This window comes from Mobula hypostoma, chromosome 23 (genome assembly GCF_963921235.1).
Source record: "Mobula hypostoma chromosome 23, sMobHyp1.1, whole genome shotgun sequence".
Classification (NCBI taxonomy): Eukaryota; Metazoa; Chordata; class Chondrichthyes; order Myliobatiformes; family Myliobatidae; genus Mobula; species Mobula hypostoma.
This window is the reverse complement of record NC_086119.1, coordinates 3,742,670-3,765,094: the sequence shown is the minus strand read 5'-3', so window position 1 is coordinate 3,765,094 and position 22,425 is coordinate 3,742,670. Positions and strand designations below refer to the sequence as shown.

The 22,425-nt window shown below is 45.3% G+C and overlaps 1 protein-coding gene across 1 annotated transcript in view; it reads left to right on the top strand.

Annotated features, from left to right (window-relative positions):
* LOC134336686 (phosphatidylinositol transfer protein alpha isoform-like) overlaps positions 1–22,425 on the top strand; it is a 79,350-nt gene that overhangs the window by 32,054 nt on the left and 24,871 nt on the right. Inside the window, exon 3 of the mRNA XM_063031045.1 lies at positions 20,096–20,241. Within this exon, the coding sequence (XP_062887115.1) occupies positions 20,096–20,241 (146 nt within the window). The remainder of the gene's footprint in view (positions 1–20,095; positions 20,242–22,425) is intronic.

Below are 22,425 nucleotides of genomic sequence, written 5' to 3'. Positions count from 1 at the left end.
CGACTCTCCAGTCGGCAACATTGATGAGGAATCGAGCCGCCCACAGGCCCGCACCCGAAGGCCACATCTGGAGATATCAAAATGTCAGGCTGCTCAGTGAGTCCGAGGCGAGAGCCCAGCACCCATGAACAACTGAGGTCTGAACTGTAGATCATGGACTCCGACAGGACCCCAGCCACCTGAAGAAAAAAGTGACACAAGAAGAAAAGAGTGAGCTGGTTCATGGGCGAACTGGGGGTAAATCACCCAGGTCTGCAAAACCTATAACACTTTAACTGCTCTCACTCTTTGGAGTGAAGGAGGATGAGAGGTGATTTGATGGGTGTACAAGATGATAAGAGGCAAAGATAGAGTGGACGGTGGAGATATTTTTCCAGGACAGAAATGGCCAATATGATGGGGCATAATGTTAAAATGATTGGAGGAAAATATGCAGGAATATCAGACGTAACATCCTTGAAAGTCTTCCATGTGGCTGATGGTTAATGTTTGTCTCGTTCACAATCCTTTAGGATATTTTCCTGTGTACTGGTGCTGTGGAAGATGCATTTTGATGCTGGGCTTTGACTGTCCTGGGAGTCCTCTCTGTGCTCAGACTGTAGCTGCCTTGCAGTTATGGTCATCACTGAAGTCTCAGTGTCAGCCTTTAGAAGCTTTCACTTGGTGTTACATGGTGCTCACGAGAGGCACTGACAGGGTTCCTAGCTTAACAGAGGAGGAGCTACAGCATGCAGAGCTGCTCATTTCCCCTTTCTGATGAGACTTGATCGAAAGCTGCGTACCATGCTGTGCTGTGCTGATGCACTTTTACAGAACGGTGTGATTGTACTCGGAGCTGTGGACACTTTCGGTTGCCCTGTTATAGAGTCGATTGATTAAGCAATTAGCTTTATTTATCACATGTACATTGAAACAGCGTGAAATGCATCGTTTGTATCTGAAGATGTGCTGGGGGGGGGTGGTGGGGGGTGTCACCATGCTTCCAGTGCCACCATAGCATAACCACAACTTACTATCCTAACCTGTAGATCTTTGGAATGTGGGAGGAAACCAGAGCAGGCAGAGGAAACCCATGTGGTCCCAGGGAGAATGTCCAAACTCCATACAGACAGTGGCGGAATTGTGATTGGCGCTGTAAAGCGATCGTACTGACTATTATAGTACTGTGCTGTCTTTTTATGCTACACTACCACCCTAGTTTAATACAACGGCAGCAGAGCCGCATATTTCCAGTTCACAACTGGAATGTTAAACTTGATTGTTGCCGAATGGAATCTGTCTCTGCCTGTCAGCTAGGTCTCCAATTTGCTTTCAGTTCCTTGGTCCTTCACTTCAGAATTTGATATCTAATGAGGGACATCATGGTTTAGTGCAGATTTAGTCTCCTTATGGATGGACTTGCCATAACAGGAGTGTAGAGTCGAATTTCACCGGTTTGTATGTTCTTCCTGTGACTGTGTGCGTTTCCGCGCACTGTCCAAAGACATGGGGTCAGGGTAAGTGAGTTGTGTTAGTGACAGAAGTGTGATGACACTTGGGGCTGACCCCAGCACATCCTCAGATTGTGGTTGTTGACTCAAACGATGAATTTCACTCTGTTTTGGTATACACGTGACAAATAAAGCTAACCTTTTTAAATGAAGGATAGATTCACCGTAAGAGAGTGTTCAGCAGAGATTCACCACACTGATTCTTGTGATGGCATGGCTGTTGTGTGTCAGATTGACTGGGGTTGTATCAGAATCAGGTTTAATATCACCTGCATACATTGCAAAATTTGTTGGTTTGCAGCAGCAGTATGTTGCAATGCATAATAATAAAAACTATAAATTACTATATATATGGTGCAAAATTACGGATTAGTGTTGCTGGGTTCATTGTCTATTCAGAAATCTGATGCTGGAGGGGAAGAAGCTGTTTCTCCATCACTGGTCTTCAGGCTCCTGTACCACCACCTCAATGGTAGCTATGAGAAGAGCGCACGTCCTGGGTAATGGGGGTCTCTAACGCTGGATGTTGCCATTTTGAGGCATCACCTTTTGAAAATTTCCTCAATGTTGGGGAGGCCAGTCCTCGTGATGGAGTTGGCTGAGTTGACAACTTTCTGCAGCTTTTTCCGGTCCTATGCGATTGTCCCTCCATACCAGACAGTGATGCAACCAATTCAAATGCTCTCCACAATACATCTGTAGAAATTTGCGAGTGTGTTTGGTGACGTACCAGTTGTCCTCTGAAATATAGACACTGTCTTGCCTTTGTAATTGGATCGATATGTTGGGCCCAGGATAGATCCTCAGAGATGTGGATGCCCTGTGTCTTGAAACTGCTCACGCTTTCCACTGCTGATCCCTCGCTGAGAACTGATGTGTGTTCCCTTGTCTTACTCTTCCTGCAGTCCACAATCAATTCTTTGGTCTTATTGACGTTGTGTGGGCACGTGGCCAAGTGGTTAAGGCATTGGACTAGCGACCTGAAGGTTGTGAGTTCGAGCCCCAGCCGAGGCAACGTGTTGTGTCCTTGAGCAAGGCACTTAATCACACATTGCTCTGCGACAACACTGGTGCCAAGCTGTATGGGTCCTAATGACCTTCCCTTGGACAACATCAGTGTCGTGGAGAGGGGAGACTTGCAGCATGGGCAACTACTGGTCTTCCATACAACCTTGCCCAGGCCTGCGCCCTGGAGAGTGAAGACTTTCCAGGTGCAGATCCATGGTCTCGCAAGACTAACGGATGCCTTTAAATTTAATTAACATTGAGTGCAAGGTTGTTGCTGTGCCTAGAGGATTGAGACTTTGAGTTCAACTTTAATTGTCATTCAACCATACCTGAATGCCCGTGAATACAGCCAAACGAAACTGTGTTCATCGTAGGGCAAAACAGTCCCAACAGTCATACATAGCACAAGGCATATGTACAATAGCAGAAACATAGTCACAGAAGAAAATAATATAACCCAAATCTGAGTGCCATGTTCTGTAGATTGGTGTATTGCTGGCAAGAACAAGCCCACAGCAGTCTGATTATCATGCACTAAAATAAAGATTGGCTGTAGACATACAATCCACCTCCTCTTCCACCAAGTGAGTGCTGGAGGGCAGTACTGATGGGAGGGGATGGTTCGCAGCCCAGCGTGGACACCTACCATGCCACACCATCTCCTGGGTAGCTGCAGCCTCGGCATGAGGCCCTTGTCCACACTACTGCCGTCATCTCGCCAATGAACCGGTGAAGTGAACTTGTACACAACTCTGACACGGCTTAACAGGTACAGTGAGAAGCTGGGAGCTGCCATCACGGTCGTAAGGCTGATGTCAGCTGAGGAAGCCGATGGAATTCACTGCTGCAGAAGTCTTGAATTGATTTTAAAGGTGAAAGATTTTGGCACAGTAGGCATTATGGGCACTGCCATTTTGTCACCATATTCTTCCTCATGGTAGTTTGTGATCATTTTGCTAAATACTTGTCATAGATTCAGTTTTAGAGTCACAGAACCCAGAGGCCTCCGTTGGTTAGGGTCGACCATGGATGTTGTGTCCTGGCTGTCTACACGATACGCAAGCCAGGACAGTACAATGTGGAGAGCAAGCTGTAGACACTAGTACAGTACATAGAACACTACAGTACAGAAGCAGGCCCTTCGGCCCAACTAGTTCATGCTGAACTAATCCCATCAGCCTGTACCTGGGCCGTAGCCCCCCCATACCCCTCCCATCCATGCACCTATCCAAATTTCTCTTAACTGTGTTATCGATCCCTCATCCGGCAGTTCCGCTGACAGCTTTTGATTTTCTTGGGGTGTCCAGGATACTGTCTCCTAGTATCTGTAACCCACTCAAAGTAACCAGGCTATCACAGGAACTCAAGTAGTTGAGCAAGATCAGCAGGAGGAAGGGAATTGTCAACATTGTGTCGAAACCTTTCATCAGGTCCTCTTCTGAACAGGAAGATTCTGAAGTTAAACCATGCCACAGAGTAGAGTGGGCTTTGCTGTGTTGTGCACTCAACATGAACTCTGAGCAGTATTCAAAGTTGAAAGTAAGCTTATTGTTAAAAATGTACTTCGAAAGGCGGAGCCTCGAGAAGGCGGCATTTGTCATTGGGCACCCTCACCACCCAGGATGCGCCCTCTTCTCATTGCTACCATCAGGAAGAAGGTACAGGAGCCAAGGGGACACGCACAATGTTTCAGGAACCGTTTCTTCTTCTCCACCATCAGATTTTTGAACAGTCCATGAGCCTTTGAGCACCTCCTCACTATTTGCTGTCACTTTGCCCTGTTTATTTTTTATATATTTGCTAGTGTAACTTGCAATAACTTTTTTTTGTATTGCACTGTTGTGTTGTAGGATGAGAGGTGACTTGGCATAGATGGAGTGGACAGTCAGAGACTTTCCCAGGGTGGAAATGGCTAATAGGAGGGGGCGTAATTGTACGGTGATTGCAGGACAGTATGAGGAGGATGACAGAGGTAGGTAGGGCCGGTACCGTGCTGTAGTGTTCCAACTGAGGAGGGGAGAAAACAATCAGCCATGATCAAATGGCGAGCAGATTCGATGGACCAAATGGCTTAATTCTGCCGCAAAAAAATTCACGATATATGTCTGGTAACGAGCCTTATTCCAATTCTGTCTCCCAGGCTTGTCCCTTGACTGCTGTGGAACTGTTTTGGGAAGGGTATCAAGAGCATGTTCAGTGCTGGGAGTTCAACCAACTGACTTCTGTATTGAAGGGCTCTTTAAAAATTATTTGTATAAATAATTACTGAACAGCTTTAAGTAGTGGGTCTCGATCTCAGCCGTGACTGCATGTCATGTAACTGGAGGGTTGCAAAGGCTAAGTACCTGAAAGGGAGTTAGTGGCTGTGCTGTAATCCTGGTTTATTTGATTAGATTACTGCCTGCTAATTCGTTCCTAGGCATCCATGATCCTCGGTGTACTAGAATCTGAATCGCCACTGTGCTGGCTGAGCCGATTGCACTGACCACCAGCTCAAAGCTGATTTGCTTGCTCTGACCCTTTGTGCTGTAATCTTTAAATCCCACGCTCTCGTTGTGCGAGGGGGTGCAGGGGAAAGCGGCAGGAATGTAGACGCTGGAGATTCCGAAGATGCTGGAAATCCAGAGCAACTCTCACACAATGCTGAAGGAACTCAGCAGGTCAGGCAGCATCTGTGGAGAGAATAAACGGTGGAAGTTTCTGGCTGAGACCCTTCAGCAGGACAGGAAGGAAGGGGGGAGGTGGGGGATGGGGAGAAGTACAGGCCGGTAGGTGCGAGGTGAGGATGTTGGTGGGTCGGGGACGGGGGTGAAGTGAGAAACCGGCGAGTGTGATCGGTAGACTGGGAGAAAGGGAGGGAGCAGCACCACCAAGAGGGAGCTGATAGACAGGTAAAGAGCACATCCTCAGACTGTGGTCATTGACACAAATGGCATATTTCACTGTTTCAAATAAACCTAATCTTTAATCTTTGTTGTCAAGGGCTACTCAGGTCCATTGTCCCTGCCATCACCCCCCCCCCCCCCCAGGGTCCATCTTACCGCTATTGGAATCAATTCTTATTTACTGTCTCAACTCTTCACAATTTTAAACGTTGTGGGCCAAAGGTCCTGAACTGCACTGTCATGTTCTGCCTGTTTCTGCACTGCATTTAAACTTTGTTTTACTTTCTGGTGTCCCTCTCATTCCTCAGAGCTTGTCATTCAGCTACCCACTGTTTGCTTATCATCTTGTACACCTCTGTCAAGTCACCTCTCATCTTCCTTCGCTCCAGAGAGAAAAGCCCTGGCCTGCTAAACCTGTCCTCAAGACATGCTGTCTAACCCAGGCAGAATCCTGGTAAATCTCCTCTGCATCCTCCCTGAAGCTCCACATCCTTCCTATAATGAGGCGACCAGGACCGAAGACAACAATCTACCCTGGTAGATCTGCCAATCTACCACAGCAACCCTGGTGGTCGAACCAGGGTTTTATCGAGCTGCAGCATTGCCTTGCAGCTAGGAATGTGTGTTAGTAGGTCAATTGGTCATTGTAAATTGTCCTGTGATTAATGGCTAAATTTGGGGTTGCTGGGCAGTGTGGCTCGAAGAACTGGAAGGGCCTGTTCTGAATTGCATGTCAATAAATAAATAAATAACCAATTTATAAATAGAAATGCTTCTCTGATTTCTCCTTCAGACCTGCCCACCAACCTCTGACCAGATGATGTCTGTTAAAGCAACTTGTCTATTTTTAGCAGCACAGACTGATTGAATTTTGTTTCAGAATGCTCTCACGCTGTCAGCCTGTGTACCAGGTTCCATCCCACTCAGAGCTGCAATCTGTCCCTTCATTTTCTCAGCAAGGAACATGGTTGATAGGGTGTTTAAGGCAGCGTATGGTGTGTTGACCCTCATTAGTTGAAGGGTTAGGTTGAAGAGCCGTGAGGTAACGTTGCAGCCCTGGTTAGACTGCACTGGAATATTGTGCTCAGTTCTGGTCGCCTCATAGGAAGGTTGTGGAAACTTTAGAGAGTGCAGAAGAGATTTACCAGGATGCTCTCTAATCCAGACAATGTGCCTTATGAGAATAGGTGAGCAAGCTAGGGCTTTTCTCTCTAGAGCGGAGAAAGATGAGACTTGATGGAGGTGTATAAGATGATGAAAGGCATAGACAGACTGGACAGTCGGAGACTTTTTTCCAGGATGGAAATAGCTACCATGGGGTGATAACTTTAAAGTGATTGGAGGCAAGTACAGTTGGGGGGAGGGGGTGGTGGGAGATGTCAAAGCTAGGCTTTTTAGTGGTGGATACATGAAATACTGCATTCCATGTTGGAATACAGATACATTAGAAGATACTTCAGGGACATTGAAGAAACAGGTACATGGATGAACTAAAAATGGAGGACTGTGGGAGGAGAGGGTTAGATTGATCTTGGAGTAGGTTAAAAGGTTGGCACAGCATTGTGGGCTGAGGGGTGTGTACTGTTGTATGTTCTGAGAGCAAGACACTCCCAGTCTTTGTCTTGTCTGTTCAGCTTCTTGTCTCCTTTACCCAACTTTTGTATATCCTCGATTATCCAACAAGACCTTCCTGATGAAAGTCCATCGGGCTCCCAGCTTTTTGAGGAAACACTCAAGGCTTCCATTTCCTTGTGTGTAGGAAGGTGCTTCCATCACCTTCATTTTCACTGGCCCTTCCCATCTACCTTATCAAGTTGAGCTCAAAAGTGAAAATGAACAGATGTTTAGCCGATTTAAGCGCCAAGCTAGATTTAAATGATTAAGGTGTTGAGGCCGAGGGCAGAGGACGAACCAGTGTTCAGCTCACTTCTGCCTGTGTTTCTTCTGGCTGCTACCATTGATGCAGGAGTCTTGGGTCCACATCGGCATTTTTGAGAGCAGTTTTTACCCTGAAGCCTTCAGGCTCCTGGACCAGCTTCACTCACCTCAGCACTGGACTGGTTGTGACTGTGGCCTGTAGCCATCGGGCCCTGGACCGGTTTCACTCCCCTCAGCACTGAACTGGCTCTGTGACTGTGGACTCTACAGTTCATGTTCTGTGTGTTATGTTGTTTTTTGTTTGCACAATTTGTTTGTTTCTCCACACATTGGGTGTTTGACAGTCTTTGGGTTTTTAATGGGTTCCATTGGGTCTTTGTTTTGTGACTGCCTGCAAGAAGATGAATCTCGAGGTTGTATACAGTCTACGTACTTTGAACTTTGAAGTCATTTGCAAGTGAAAATAACTGCAGGCACTGGAAATCCAAAATAGAAGTGCTGGAAAAAAACGCAGCAGGTCAGGCTGTGGAAGGAGAAACGGGTAACGTTTCAGGTTCCAGATGCTTCATCAGAACTGACAGCTATCTGAGCTGAATTTTACCAGCTTTTTCTGTTTTTTCAAAGATGAGCTTTGTTTGTCACAGGTACATCGAAACATCCAGTGAAATGTGTTTGTTAGGACCAACGCAAAGCACGTGCTGTGGGCAGCCCACAGGTGGTGCCACGTATGGTCACCAGCGTAGCATGGCCCATCACGCTCTGCTAGCACGCTTGTCCTTGGAGTGCGGGAGGAAACCGGAGCATCTGTCATGGTCAGGACACCGAGTGGCCACGTCATACCACAGGGCACATAATGACGTGGATGGGACGGGTATGGAGGGCAGTGTTCCAGCTGTGGGTTGATGGGACTAGGCAGATTAATGCTTCAGTATGGAGTAGATGGGCCGAAGGACCTGCTTCTGTGCTGGAGTGCTCTGACTGAGGACATGCAAACTCCGTACAGACAGTGGGAGAATTGAACGAGAGTCGCTGTGTAATATGATTGCACTAACCACTATGCTACTGGGCCACTCCTCCTGATTGTGTATAACAGGAGTGACGTACTGCCGGCTCTGAGCTGTATCACAGTATTAAGGCCTTAGCATAATCATGCTTTGAAAGGAATTTATGATTAAAGCTCTGATTATCCTCCCCTTTCCCTGAGTAATGTCTGTAATATCCATAGTCCACTGCATAGTCAGTGCAAGGTGAAGCTGTAGGTGTGAGTACACTCCTGTATTTTGGGTCTGCCTGGTGGCACCTTGGCTCAGTCAGTGTTTTATCTTGTCATTAGCATTGTTCATTCTGAGAACAGTCATTTCCTTTCATTATGCCAGCTGTTTAGTTATTCTGTACAGTGCTGGCAACCTTCACAAGCTGTTTAGACCATAAAACATAGCAGAATTTGACCATTTGGCCCATTGAGTTTTCTCTGTTCCATCATGACTGATATATTAATTTATCTTCTTACCTCCTCCCTGTAGCCTTTGATACCCTGGCTAATCAAGAACCTATTATTCCCTATTTTAAATGACTTGGCCTCCACATCCGTCCATGGCAATGAATTGCACAGATTCCTGAAACTCTGGCTAAAGAAATTCCTCCTCATCTCTGTTCTAAAGGGAAGTCCTTGTATTGTGTCCTCTGGTCCTAGACTCCCCCACTATAGGAAACATCCTCTCAACGTCCACTCTGTCTGTGTCCTCTGGTCCTAGACTCCCCCACTATAGGAAACATCCTCTCTACATCCACTCTATCTGTGTCCTCTGGTCCTAGACTCTCCCACTATAGGAAACATCCTCTCTACACCCACTCTATCTGTGCCCTCTGGTCCTAGACTCCCCCACTGTAGGAAACATCCTCTCAATGTCCACTCTTGGCTTCTAAAAACGGTGCCTTGTAAAAGTATTCAGCCCCCAACCAGCTGAAGTTTTATTTGTGAACAATATGCTCCTTTTTTCACAGTCGGGCCAGAAAGAGCAGGGACAATCCCTGGTTGTAATACTTGAATACTTTTACAAGGTACTGTATTTGGTGGGTTTCAGTAAGGTCCCCTCTAGCTAGATAATAAGAAGAAGGCTGGTCACTGGTGAGGGCCCTTCATGATCTGAGGGTCTATGCATGTTGCATCAGATTTAGTTAAGAGTTTCTACGTTGAGTCAAGTGTTTTTTCTGCCATTGGATTGGTGCTAATTAACAATTTCTTCATGCATCATGACATTAGTTCCACCTTGATAAACTGGGGAACTTGGCTCCCCTTGTAAAATCGGAAGTAACAAGCCTGGGTGTTACCCTTGATTCAGATTTGAATTTTAAATTCCACATGAAGAAAGTGACTAGAGCACTTAACAAATATTGTAACGGTATGTCCGTTACTGTCAGGTAACGATGCTGAAAATTAATTCACTGCTTTATATCAGATAGACTAGATCACTGGCCTTCCAAAGCAATCTACTGACAAACTTCAACCTCATTCAGAACACTGCTGCTAGACTTTTAACCAAAACCAGGATGAGGAACACATTCCCTTCCTAACTACTCTGCAATGGCTTCCTGTGTCATTTAGAATTGATTTTGAAGTTTGCTTACTTGTTTTTAAAGTTCTTAGTAGTCTGGGAGTGGAGTACATCACAGAATTGTTTTTGTTCTATAATCCTGTTCGAGCTCTCAGATAGTTTTCCACAGGTCTCTTAAATGTAAACAATCTATCAAAAGATAATTGGTAGGTCATAGCTGTATAAGCTGAGGAGAGGCATTGATTCTGTGCACAGTCAGAGGCTTTTTCCCAGGGCTGAAATGGCTAACATGAGGGCACAGTTTTAAGGTGCTTGGAAGAAGGTACAGAGGAGATGTCAGGGGTAAATTTTTACACAGAGAGTGGTGAGTGTGTGGAATGGGCTACCAGCGACAGTGGTGGAGGTGGATACAATAGGGTCTTTTAAAAGGCTCTTGGACAGGTACATGGAGCTTAGGAAAATAGAAGGCTATGGGTAACCCTAGGTTATTTCAAAGGTAAGGACATGCTTGGCACAGCTTTGTGGGCCAAAGGGCCTGTATTGTGCTGTAGGTTTTCTATGTTTCTATGTTTTGATCTTGAAGCACCTTCAATAACTCCAAAATACTGAGGTTGGGTAAAATACTGAAAGGCTTTTATTCGCTGTACAATACGACCTGCACAGTGAGTGTCTGCCCCCAGACTGAGGGGGAGGGGCAAGGCAAAAACCTTTATTCAGGATCTGTGGGAGAAGCCACAGTCAGCAGAGGGGCGTGTCCAGACAGTTAACCCAGTTACAACATATATACATGGCTTACCACAGATCTATGCTCCTAAACTTTGGAACTCACTACCTAAAACTGTAAGGGATGCAGACCCTTGATGCTTTTAAACTCCAGCTCAAGACTATTTATTTAACCTTGCCTTTAACTAATATCCATTTCTTTTATTTTTGTTTTATTGTTACGTTCACACTTTATCCCATTGTAAAGCACTTTGAACTACATCATCTGCATGAAAAGAGCTCTATAAATACGTTAATGTTTATTTATTTAGGGATAGTGTGGATGAACTCCTTTGGACCTAGCAATGGTAAAGATGGAGCCTGGTGGTTTGTGTGTGTGTCAACAAATCAGACTGGCCTCGCCTTAGTATCGAGGCACATCCTGTAGACGGAGTGTTTAGGTCGCACACTTCCTGCCCTTGATACCACAGTCACAAATGTACAGGCTTCACATTGTGTCTGACAGATTTGTATCTGCTTTAAATGGAGTGGCTGTGCCACAGATTGAGAAGTGTGTGTTCAAGAAACAAAGGCTTGGTTTTGATCCTCTGGTGAGAGAACACCAGGTCACCTTCGGTGTGGATGTCCCAGGATTGTGCTTCACTGTTCAACCAAGGCTGACTTAATATCCTTCTGACCCCATTCTTGTGCTGTAACTTTTGATGCCCTAACTAATTAAGAACTTATCCACCTCCACTTCAAATATACCCAATAACTTGGCCGCCACAGCCGTCTTTGGCAATGAATTCCACAGATACTCCACTCTGTGGCTAAAGAAATTCCTGACCTCTCTTTTAAAGGGACATCCTTTATTCTGAGGCTGTGCCCTCTGGTTCTAGACTCCCCCACTATAGGAAGCATCCTCTCTACACCCACGCTCTCGAGGCCTTTCAATATTTATAAGTTTCAATACAATCCCCCTTCATTCTTCTAAGCTCCAGCAAGTACAGGCACAGAGCCACAGCTCACATGTTAACCCTTTCATTCCTGGGGTAATCCTCATCAACTTCAGAATCAGGTTTAATATCACCGGCACATGTTGTGAAATTTGTTGTTTTGTGGCAATAGTACAATGCAGTACAAAATAATAAAAACTGTAAGTTACAAAATGTATCTTGCCAAGATAAGTAAGTAGTGCCAAAGGAGAGGAGAAAATAGTCAGGTAGTGTTCATGGGTTATTTGTCCATTCAGAAATCTGGCAGAGAGGAGGTTGTTTCTGAAAGGTTGAGGCTCCTGTTCCTCTTCCCTGATGGCCGAGAGGGCATGTCCTGGGTGATGGGGGTCCTGAATGATGGATGCTGCATGCGGAAGTCAATGGCCCAGTGTCTGTGAACCTGAGTCCACTGATGCTGAGGAGAGCCTGCTCTGGGTTGGAAGGAGTGTGTATGTGTGTAGGTGGGCAAGAGGGAGAAATGGGGGCTTGTTTTGCTGTTGCTTTTCTGCTTGGCACATTCTGTGTTGTTCAGCTGAACACTGTGGCATGCTATATTGGCATCAGAAGGTCAGGTACCTGTGTGCTGCCCCCAGTACCGTACCCCCTTGGGTTGTGTTGGTTATTAACACAAATGACATACTTCACTGTTTGTCTCAATGTACACGTGATAAATGAATGGTGAATCTGGCAACAGTGTGCTGTTCATTTTTACGGGGAGCAGTGTTACAGTATTTCCTCTGAAGGTTGCTAATCCAGAGTGCAATGTCCTGTCGATCCTCTGGTAACTGTTCCTTTAGGATGGAGATGTCATTAAATCAGTCATTGAAAGGATTAAGAGGAGGGAAACGGTTCGGTTCTCTGTATTCACTGAAGGCTCTCTGATTTATAATCATCCAGGCAGTCTCTGTTCTCTCCCTCCCAGTCACGTCACATCACAGTGTGAGATCTGCTGATTGTTGAAATCGAGCTGTTGCTAAAGGCTGCCTGACCTTCTCGACAGCTCCCTCCATCATAAAGGGCTCCAGTGCTCTGCAGTATTGTTTTTTGTACCCCAAACCCATCCTGGGCCAGCATTCTCAGAATCAGATCTATTACGGACGTGCCTACAGTATGTCGTGAAATCAGTTGTTTTGTGGCAGCAGTGCGGTGCATATAAACTACAATAACTGATTGAGTGCCACAGTCCTGTTTCGGTTAGCGCTACGTTATTGCAGCTCACTGCATCAGAGTTTAATTCCAGTGTCCTTTGTGCGTTCTTCCTGTGTGCGCTAGCTTTCTCCCACTGTCTGAAGATGTACCGTTAGTAAGCTAATGTCATTGGAACAAGACCCATAAGATATAGGAGCAGAATTAGGCCATTTGGCCCATTGAGTCTGCTCCGCCATTTCATCATGGCTGATCCAATTCCCTCTCAACCCCAGTCACCTGCCTTCTCCCCAAAGCCATTCATGCCCTGACCAATCAAGTACCTATTAAACTGCCATTGACTTGGCCTGCACACCTGCCTGTGGTACCAAATTCTGCAGATTCACCACACTCTGGCTGAAGAAATTCTTCCTCAAGCTTAGGGTTAAATCGGTGGTTTGCTGGGTGGTGTGGGTCGCTGGGCCGGAAGGGCCTGTTCTGAACTGTATCACTAAATAAAATAAAACAGCGCAGATCGGAGAGGTTATGCTCATGAAGATCTGTTGGCAGAGGAGAAGCTGTTCCTAGTTGTTAAATCAGATATTTTCAGGGAATAGAAACATAGAAAACCTACAGCACAATACAGGCCCTTCGGCCCACGAAGTTGTGCCGAACATGTCCCTACCTTAGAAATTACTAGGCTTACCTATAGCCCTCTATTTTTCTAAGCTCCATGTACCTATCCAAAAGTCGCTTTAAAAGACCCTATCGTACCCACCTCCACCACCGTTGCTGGCAGCCCATTCCACACACTGAATGTTGGATCCTATCTCTCGTTCCCCAGGCAGAGATAGCACGGGCTCGGTACAGAACCATGTACCATGCAGTTAGTTACAGTCATCGTCTACCCTCTGTCTTCGATCACCAAATCAATTAGCCAGCGTGGGTAGAAACCACTGTTTACATTAAATTGAACTTAAATCTTACATCCATCCCACACCACGAGGGAGTAAAAATCTTTGTGCTATGACTCTGTCGCAATATACAGACGTGAATTTATAAGTCTCACAGCTGTTGATCTTGGCTTTAATGCTGCGGTAGCGTTTGCCAGACAGAAATAGCTGAAAGTTTCTGGTTGGGGTGACTGGTGTCCCTGATGATCTTCCAGGCCTTCTTTCCACCCCTGCTGCTGTAAATGTCCTCAGTGGAGGGAAGTTCACACCCACAGATGAGCTGGGCTGCCTGTACCACTCTGTGCAGTGCCCAGCGATCAAAGTTGGTTCAGTTCCTGTACCAGGCGGTGATGCAGCCAGTCAGGATGCTCTCAATGGTGCCCCTGTGGACGGTCTTGATGATTTGGGGGCCCATGCCAAACTACTTCAGTCGCCAGAGGTGGAAGAGACGGTGTTATGCTTTTTTTTTTGCCACAAAGCCGGTATGTACAGTCCAGGTGAGATCTTCGGTGAAGTGTATACTGAGCAACTTGGAAACTACTCACCCTCCCAACTGCAGACGCATCGATGTTGATCAGGCCAAGCCTGTCTCCGTTCCTCCTGTAATCCACAATCAGCTCTTTTTGGACATTGAAGGAGAGGTTGTTATCGTGGCGCAACTGTGTCGGGGTGGGTCAACCTCTCTCTGTAGACTGTCTCGTCACTGCTAGAAATAAGGCACAAATCAGATGGACAGTCAGAGCTTTTCCCCAGGGTGGAAATGACTACTATTAGGAGACATAATCTTAAGATGATTGGACGGAAGTGTGGGGGTGGGGGAGTCGGGTAGGTTTTCTACAGAGTGGGGAGTGTGTGGAACTTGCTGCTGGGGTGGTGGTGGAAGCAGATACATTAGGGCATTAAGAGACTTTTAGATACAATGCCCGTAAAAAGTATTCACCCCCTCCCATCCAGAAAGTTTTTGTTATGTGTTTTACAACATTGAATCACAGTGGATTTAATTTGGCTTGTTTTAAGACTCTTCTGTGTCAAAATGAAAACAGATCTCTACAAAATGATCTAAAACACAAAGTAATTGATTGCATAAGTATTCACCCTCTTCAGTATGACACACCAGATCATCGCTGGTGCACCCAATTGGTTTTAGAAGTCACATAATTAAGTTAAATGGAGATCACAGTGTGTAGTCAAGGTGTTTCAATTGATTGTAGTAAAAATACACCTGTATCTGGAAGGTCCAACTGCTGGTGAGTCAGATTCCTGGCAAAAATCACACCATGAAGACGAGGAACACTCCAAGCAACTCCATGAAAAGGTTATTGAAAAGCATAAAAGATGGATACAAGAAAATGTCCAAGTCACTGAATATCCCTTGGAGTACAGTTAAGTCAATCATCAAGAAATGGAAAGAATATGGCACAGATGTAAATCTGCCTAGAGCAGCCATCTTCAAAAACTGAGTGACCGCGCAAGAAGGGGACTCGTGAGGGAGGCCACCAAGAGACGTGTGACAACTCCGGAGGAGGTACAAGTTTCAGTGGCTGAGATGGGAGAGCCTGCACGTACAACAACTGTTGCACAGGTGTTTCGCCAGTCGCAGATTTGTGGGAGAGTGGCAAAGAGAAAGCCACGATTGGAAAAAAAAACTCTAATGAAATCTAGACTAGAGTTTGCCAGAGGGCATGTGGGAGACTCTGAAGTCAGCTGGAAAAGGGTTCTTTGGTCTGATCAAACCAAAATTGAACTACTTGGCCATCAGACTAAACGCTATGTTTGGTGTAAGTCAAACTTGGCACATTATCAAAAACACACCATCTCTACCATGAAACATGGTGGTGGCTGCATCATGCTGTGGAGATGCTTCACTGCAGCAGGTCCTGGAAGGCTTGTGAAGGTAGAGGGTAAAATGAATGCAGCAAAATACGGGGAATCCTGGTGCAGTCTGTAAGAAAACTGTGACTTGGGAGAAGATTTGTTTTCCGGCAAGACAATGACCCCAAGCATAAAGGTAAAGCTACACAGGAATGGCTTAAAAACAACAAAGTCAGTGTCCTGGAGTGGCCAAGTCAGAGTCCAGACCTCAATCCAATTGAGAATTTGTGGCCGGGTTTGAAAAGGACTGTTCACTCGCGATCCCCATGCAATCTGACAGATTGAACAATTTTGTAAAGAAAAATACGCAAAATTGCAGTGTCCAGATGTACAAAGCTGACCAAGGCCTATCCACACACTTGAGGCTGTAATTACTGCCAAAAGTACAACTACTGAATACTGACGTGAATATTGGGATGGAGGGTCTTGTGTTCTGTTGTGTTTGGGCAGTGTTTGTTGGAAAGAATGTTCGTTTGTCACCTTGAAATCTGCTTTTACATATTTGTGTAGTCGCAGTTGCTAATGTAAGTAGAGCTTTAGATCTAACATTAATCCGAATCTTAAATAGAGCCATTGTCAGAGGTCAGAATTGATTGTTCAACTCCATTGCAAAAGAGACCAAAATTCTTTCAACAACTTAGTGTTGAAGTAATCTGCTGTCAGTAACTGACCTCCAGAGAACTGCAGCTGGGCATGTCACAGCGTCACCAGCGTGGGCTCTGACCTGGTCACGTTGCTCATACTCTATGTGTATTTAAAAAAAACTACCTCTGACATTCCCTCTACACTTTCCTCCAATCCCCTATTGTACTAGCCCTTTCCACCCTGGGAAAAAATCTCTGGCTGTCCACTCTGTGCCTCTTATCTTGAACATCTCTATCAAGTCACCTCTTATCCTTCGTTCCAAAGAGGAAAGCCCTAGCTCACTCAATCTATCCTCAAAGCCATTTATCACAGAAATGGTCACCTTATTGGAAGTGGGGCTTTGCTATCTGCCCATTGGCTGTGGTGCTTTCTGCATCATGATACTGGCTGCATTTTAACGGTGTTTCAGTGACTATAAACAAGAGTTTCTGCAAATGCTGTAAGTCCAAAGCAACAGACACAAAATGTTGGAGGAATCAGCAGGTCAGGCAGCATCAACAGAGAGGAATAAACAGTTGTTTATTCCAGCATTTGTGTGTGTTGCTCTGAATTTCCGACATCTGCAGAATCTCCTGTGTTTATGTTGTAAAATTTTGTTGTTTTGTGACATCAGTGCAATAATGCTTAAAAGTTACTATAAATTATAGTAAATAGTGCAAAAGAGAACCAAGGAGTGTTCATGGGTTCATTGTCCATTCAGAAACCTGATGGCAAAGGAGACGCAAGCTGTTCCTGAAATATTCAGTGTGGCGCTATTGGTGAGAGATGGAATTACATCTTTAGAAAGAGGTGACGTGGGCTCAGAGAATGTCAAATCTTCATGGGTGGAGTTAAGAAACTGCAAGGGTGAAAAAAAATTACAGGAATCGTATATCAGCCTCCAAATAGTAGCCAAGATGTGGGGTTGAGATTGCAAAGGGAGCTGGAAAAGGCATATAATATGGGTAATGGGTGACTTGAATATGCAAGGAGATTGGGAAAATCAGGTTGGTGTTGTCTTAGTTTGCGTAATAACCTAGATTTTATTCGTCAGCTTAACGTAAAGGAACCCTTAGGAAGCAGTGATCATAATATGATTGAATTCGTACTGCAATTTGAGAGGGAGAAGCATAACTCATGTATGAGTATCGCAATGGAATAAAGGGAATTACAGAGACATTGAGAGAGGAGCTTGCCCAGGTAGATTGGAGGAGGATACGGGCAGGGATGATGGCTGAAGTTTCTGTGAATGGCTCACAGAGTTGCAGGGGTAGGCACTGGTGGTTGACCAGCGAAGTTAAGGACTCCAAGGAAAGGGCATATAAAGTCGCAAAATTGAGTGGGAAGGTGAATGATCGGGAAGCTTTTAAAATCCAACAGAAGGCAAGTAAAAAGGGCTATAAGATGGGAAAAGATGCAATATGAGGGCAAACTGGCCAATAATATAAAGCAGGATTTTTTTTCAGTTATATAAAGTATAAAAGGAAGGTGAGAATTGATATTAGACCACTGAATAACGATGCTGGTGAGGTAGTAATGGGGGACAAAGAAATGGTAGTTGAACTTAATAAGTACTTTGCTTCAGTCTTTACTGTGGAAGACACTAGTTGTATGCCACAGATTGAGTATCAGGGAGCAGGAGTGAGTGCCTTTGCTGTTACAAAGGAAAAAGTGCTAGGCAAACTGGAAGGTCTTAAATTGGACCAGATGGACTACATCCCAGAGTCCTGAATGAGGTTACTGCAGAGATGAGATGCATTGGTCATGATCTTTCAATAATCACCTGATTCTGGCAAGATTCCAGAGGACTGGAAATTTGCAAAATTGCCAGTCCACTTTTTAATAAGGGAGGAAATTAAAAGAAGGGAAATTATCGGCTAGTTAGCCTAACCTCAGTGGTTGGGAAAGTGTTGGAGTCTATTATTAAGGATGAGGTTTTGGAATACTTGGAGACTAATAATAAGTCAAAGTCAGCATGGTTTTTGTCAAGGGAAAACTTGCCTGACAAATCTTAGAATTCTTCGAGGAAGTAACAAGAAGAGTGGACAAAGGAAAGGCAGTGGATGTCATTCACTTGGATTTTCAGAAGACATTTGATAAGGTGCCACATATGAGGCTGCTTAACAAGATAAAATCCTGTGGTGTTACAGGAAATATGCTGGCATGGATAGAATGGCTGACAGGCAGGAGGCAGCGTGTAGGAATAAAGGGGGCTTTTTCTGGTTGGCTGTCAGTGACTAGTTGTGTTCCTCGGGGTCTGTTTTGGGACTGCTACTTTTCACATTGTCAATGATTTAGTTAATGGAATTGATGGTTTTGTGGCAAAGTTTGCGGATGATATGAAGATAGGTGGAGGGGTAGGTAGTACTGAGGAAGCAATGCAATTACAACAGGACTTAAAATAAATTGGATGAATGGGCAAAAATAGTGGTAGATGGAATACAGTGTTGGGAAATGCATGATAATGCATTTTAGTAAAAGGAGCAAAACTGCAGACTATTATCTAAATGGGGAGAAAATTCAAATATCAGAGGTGCAAAGGGACTTGGGAGTCCTTGTGCAAGACTCCCAGCAGATTAATTTACAGGCTGAGTGGTAAAGGCAGCAAATGCAATGTTGGCATTTATTTCAAGAGGAGTGGAATACAAAAACAAGAAGATAATGCTGAGTAAGACAATAGTCAGGCCGCACTTGGAGTACTGTCAACAGGTTTGGACCCCTTATCTCAGAAGGGACGTATTTTTGGTGGAGAGAGTCCAGAGGAGGTCACAAGGATGATTCCAGGAATGAAGGGGTTAACATTTGAGGAGCATTTGATAGCTTTGGGCCTGTACTCACTGGAATTTAGAAGAATGTAAATGGGGATCTCATTGAAACTTGCCAAATGTTGAAAGAACTAGATAGGGTGGATGTGGAGAGGATGTTTCCTATGGTGGGGGTATCCAGAACTAGAGGGCACAGCCTCAAAATTGAGGGGGCAACCTTTTAGAACAGAGATGAGGAGGTAAGAGTGGTGAATCTGTGGAATGCTCTGCCACAGACTGCAGTGAAAACCAAGTCCGTGGGTATATTTAAAGTGGAAGTTGATAGATTCCTGATTGGTTAGGACATCAAGGGATATGGTGAGAGGGCAGGTGTATGGGGTTGAATGGGACTGGGATCGGCAATGATGAAATGGCAGAGTGGACTTGATGGGCTGAATGGCCTGATTTTGCTCCTATGTCTTATGGTCTTTTGGCTCCTGTAACTTCCCTATTGGTAGTAATAAAAAGAGGGCATGCCCTGGCTGGTGAAGATCCTTCATGACAGGTGCCCGCTTCCTGAGACACAGCCTTTTGAAGATGTGCTTGTTGGTGGAGAGGCTAGTGCCCATGAGCTGGCTGAGCTTACAACCCTCTGCAGCCTTTTCCCAATCCTGTGCATTGGTCTTTCCTCTGCAGTCCTGATGAAGGGTCTTGGCTCGACATGTCAACTGTTCATTCCTCTCCATTGATGCTGCTGGGCCTGCTGAGTTCCTCTGCATTTTGGTGTTTCTGGTTTAGATCATATTGGAGAGGTACCTGAAGTTCCATTTGTAACACAAACCAAAATATTGAAGTTTGGTTGAGCAGTCTGTGGACTCAATCAGATCAGTTTTATTTGTTGTACGCACGTTGAAGCATACAGAGAAATGCGGCTTTTCGATCAACAACCAACACAAGTTTCACCACGCTTTCAGTGCTGACATAGCATGGCCCACAATTTACTAACCCCCGCTCGTATGACTTTGGATTGTAAGATGAACCCCGTGTGGTCATGGGGAGAATGTACAAACTCCTGACACACAGTGAATGGGAATTGAACCCGAGTCACCAGTGCTGTGAAGTGTCACACTAACCGCCATGTTACAGTGCCAACTCACCGACGCATGCACAAGGTAGTGGTGTGTGCATTCCATGTAGAATACCGATTTTGAAAGAGCTGTTTTCTTGTAAAATTAACGTTTGTTTTCTTTGTTCGATGTTGCAGTACCAGGTGGGGCAGCTATTTTCTGTGGCAGAGGCAAGTAAGAACGAGACTGGCGGCGGCGAAGGAGTTGAGGTGTTAAAAAATGAACCGTACGAGAAAGATGGCGAGAAGGGACAGTATACACACAAGATCTACCACCTTCAGCGGTAAGGACCGATCTCTACCAACCGCCAGACTAGAGCTGCGGCAAGGTCGGAATAGACCTGCCCCTCTATCTCTCTGGGCAGCCTCTCCAGTTAGCTGCTAGAGTAGTGTCACAGGATGAGGTGCTCGGTGTAGCGTGGCAAGGTTAGGAGAAGGCACAGATTGATCTTGGGTTAGAAGGTTGGTACGACATTGTGTCCAGTTCCATGTTCCACTGGTCTTTGTGAATCCCTGAGCCAGTTTCACGCTATTTCATACTCCCACTCTGGACCCTTCTGAACGGAAGAAGTTGTTTTTTTCCATCCACCCACACAAACCCTTCGAGCATTTGAAAAACCTCAATACAATTGCCTATCCTACCACTAAAATGGAGAGCTTACAGGCCAGCTCTGGTAACTTTCCCTGTCATTAAGTTCTTTCACTTGCAGTGGTGTACCGAATCGGGGGTCACACCCCAGCTGATAGCGCGTGTCTGTGGGCTGATAGTGTTCGTGAGGGTCTGGGAGTAGCTGACAGGGTGCTGTTGTTGGGAGATACTGGGCTGGAATACAAAGAACCACGTACTCGTGTTATTGTGAAGCTTGTGGGGAGCAGAAGGTGAGTGGGTGAACTTTGCATTTGGAACGGGTTTCCAACACGAACAGAATAGTATAGAGAGGGAACTGCAGTTTACTTTCAGATACCAAGTGCTGGCGCAGATCAGAGAATGATTAATATATAACTTCAGGAATGAGTTATTGATATGGTTAGAAGGAGCAACCCACAAATTTAACCCTATCCTAATCACTGGACAATTTACAATGACCTATTAACCTACTGACTGGTATGTCTTTGGACTGTGGGAGGAAACTGGAGCACCCGGAGGAAACACACACGCTCATAGAGAGAACATACAAACTCCTTACAGAGGACGTGGGAATTGAACTCTGAACTTTGCTCTGAGCTATAATGTTGCGCTAATCACTACACTACCGCAGTGCCCTTCTTTAGTTAAAGTGGAAAAGTGACACTTGATCAAGCTGTTTATCAAAGATGGGAAGAATTTGGTTTGGAATATCTTCTTGAAGCACATACCTTTGGCTGGTTCCATGAGTATCTGTCAGAAAATATTTCTGCAGGTAAAGTGTCTAGGGAGAAGCATGCTTACAACAGCTCAGAATATTCTGTCCATTCCGTATGTACCTGCTGTCAGAGCAAGCCCACCCACCCATTTCTCTAATCTCCCAATATCCTCCCCTCTGGGAGCAATTTAATGCAGCCAGCAAACAAATGCTTTGGAAACAGGAGCACTGGGGGAGCGGGGGAGCCCACATGGTCACAGGGACAACTTGCAGACAGCACTTGATTGACCCAGTGTCCCTAGAACTGAGACAGCAGCTCTACCTGCGCACACTGTAGCCTTTGGATTGTTCCAAGTTCATCTGTCAGTTTAGATATTAATAAGCATTAAAGATCTGAAAGGTTAGCTTATTTATCACATGCTCATTGAGACATAGTGAAGTGTGTCACTTTTGTATCAACTCAAATCAGTGAGGATTGTGCTGGGCAGCCCGCAAGTATTGTCGTGCTTCTGGCGCCATCATGGCAGGCGCACAACTTAAATAACCATAACCCGTATGTCTTCGGAATGTGGGAGGAAACGGGCACCCGGGGGACCCACATGGTCATGAGGAGAACGTACAAACTCATTACAGACAGCAGCAGGTATCGAACTTAAATCTTGCAGCTGGCACTGTAAAGAGTTGTGCTAACTGCAACGTAGCCATGCCCCTCTTTGCCAAAATTTGCTTGGTAGGCTACACCGTGTTGATTGGCATATGATGAGTTAATGGAGGGAAACTCACTGTTACTGTATGTGGACACTGGGCAATGAGGCAGAGGCAGGCAACTGTGTGATAACAGCCTTTTCCTATCTATACAGAACAGATCCCCAGAATACATGCCTTTCCCCAAGAGCTGAGGCAAGAAGAAAGAAAAACTCAGGAGTGGTAGTAGAGGCAGATATGTGAGGGACAGTTAAGAGACTCAGCTAAGCACATGGATGGTAGAAAAATGGAGGGTAATGTGGGATGGAAGGATTAGAATGATCTTGGAGCAGGTTAAATGGTTGGCACAACGTCGTGGGACAAATGGCCTGTACTGTGCTGCAGTGTTCTTTGTTCTAAAGAATACAAGCTAAATATTAG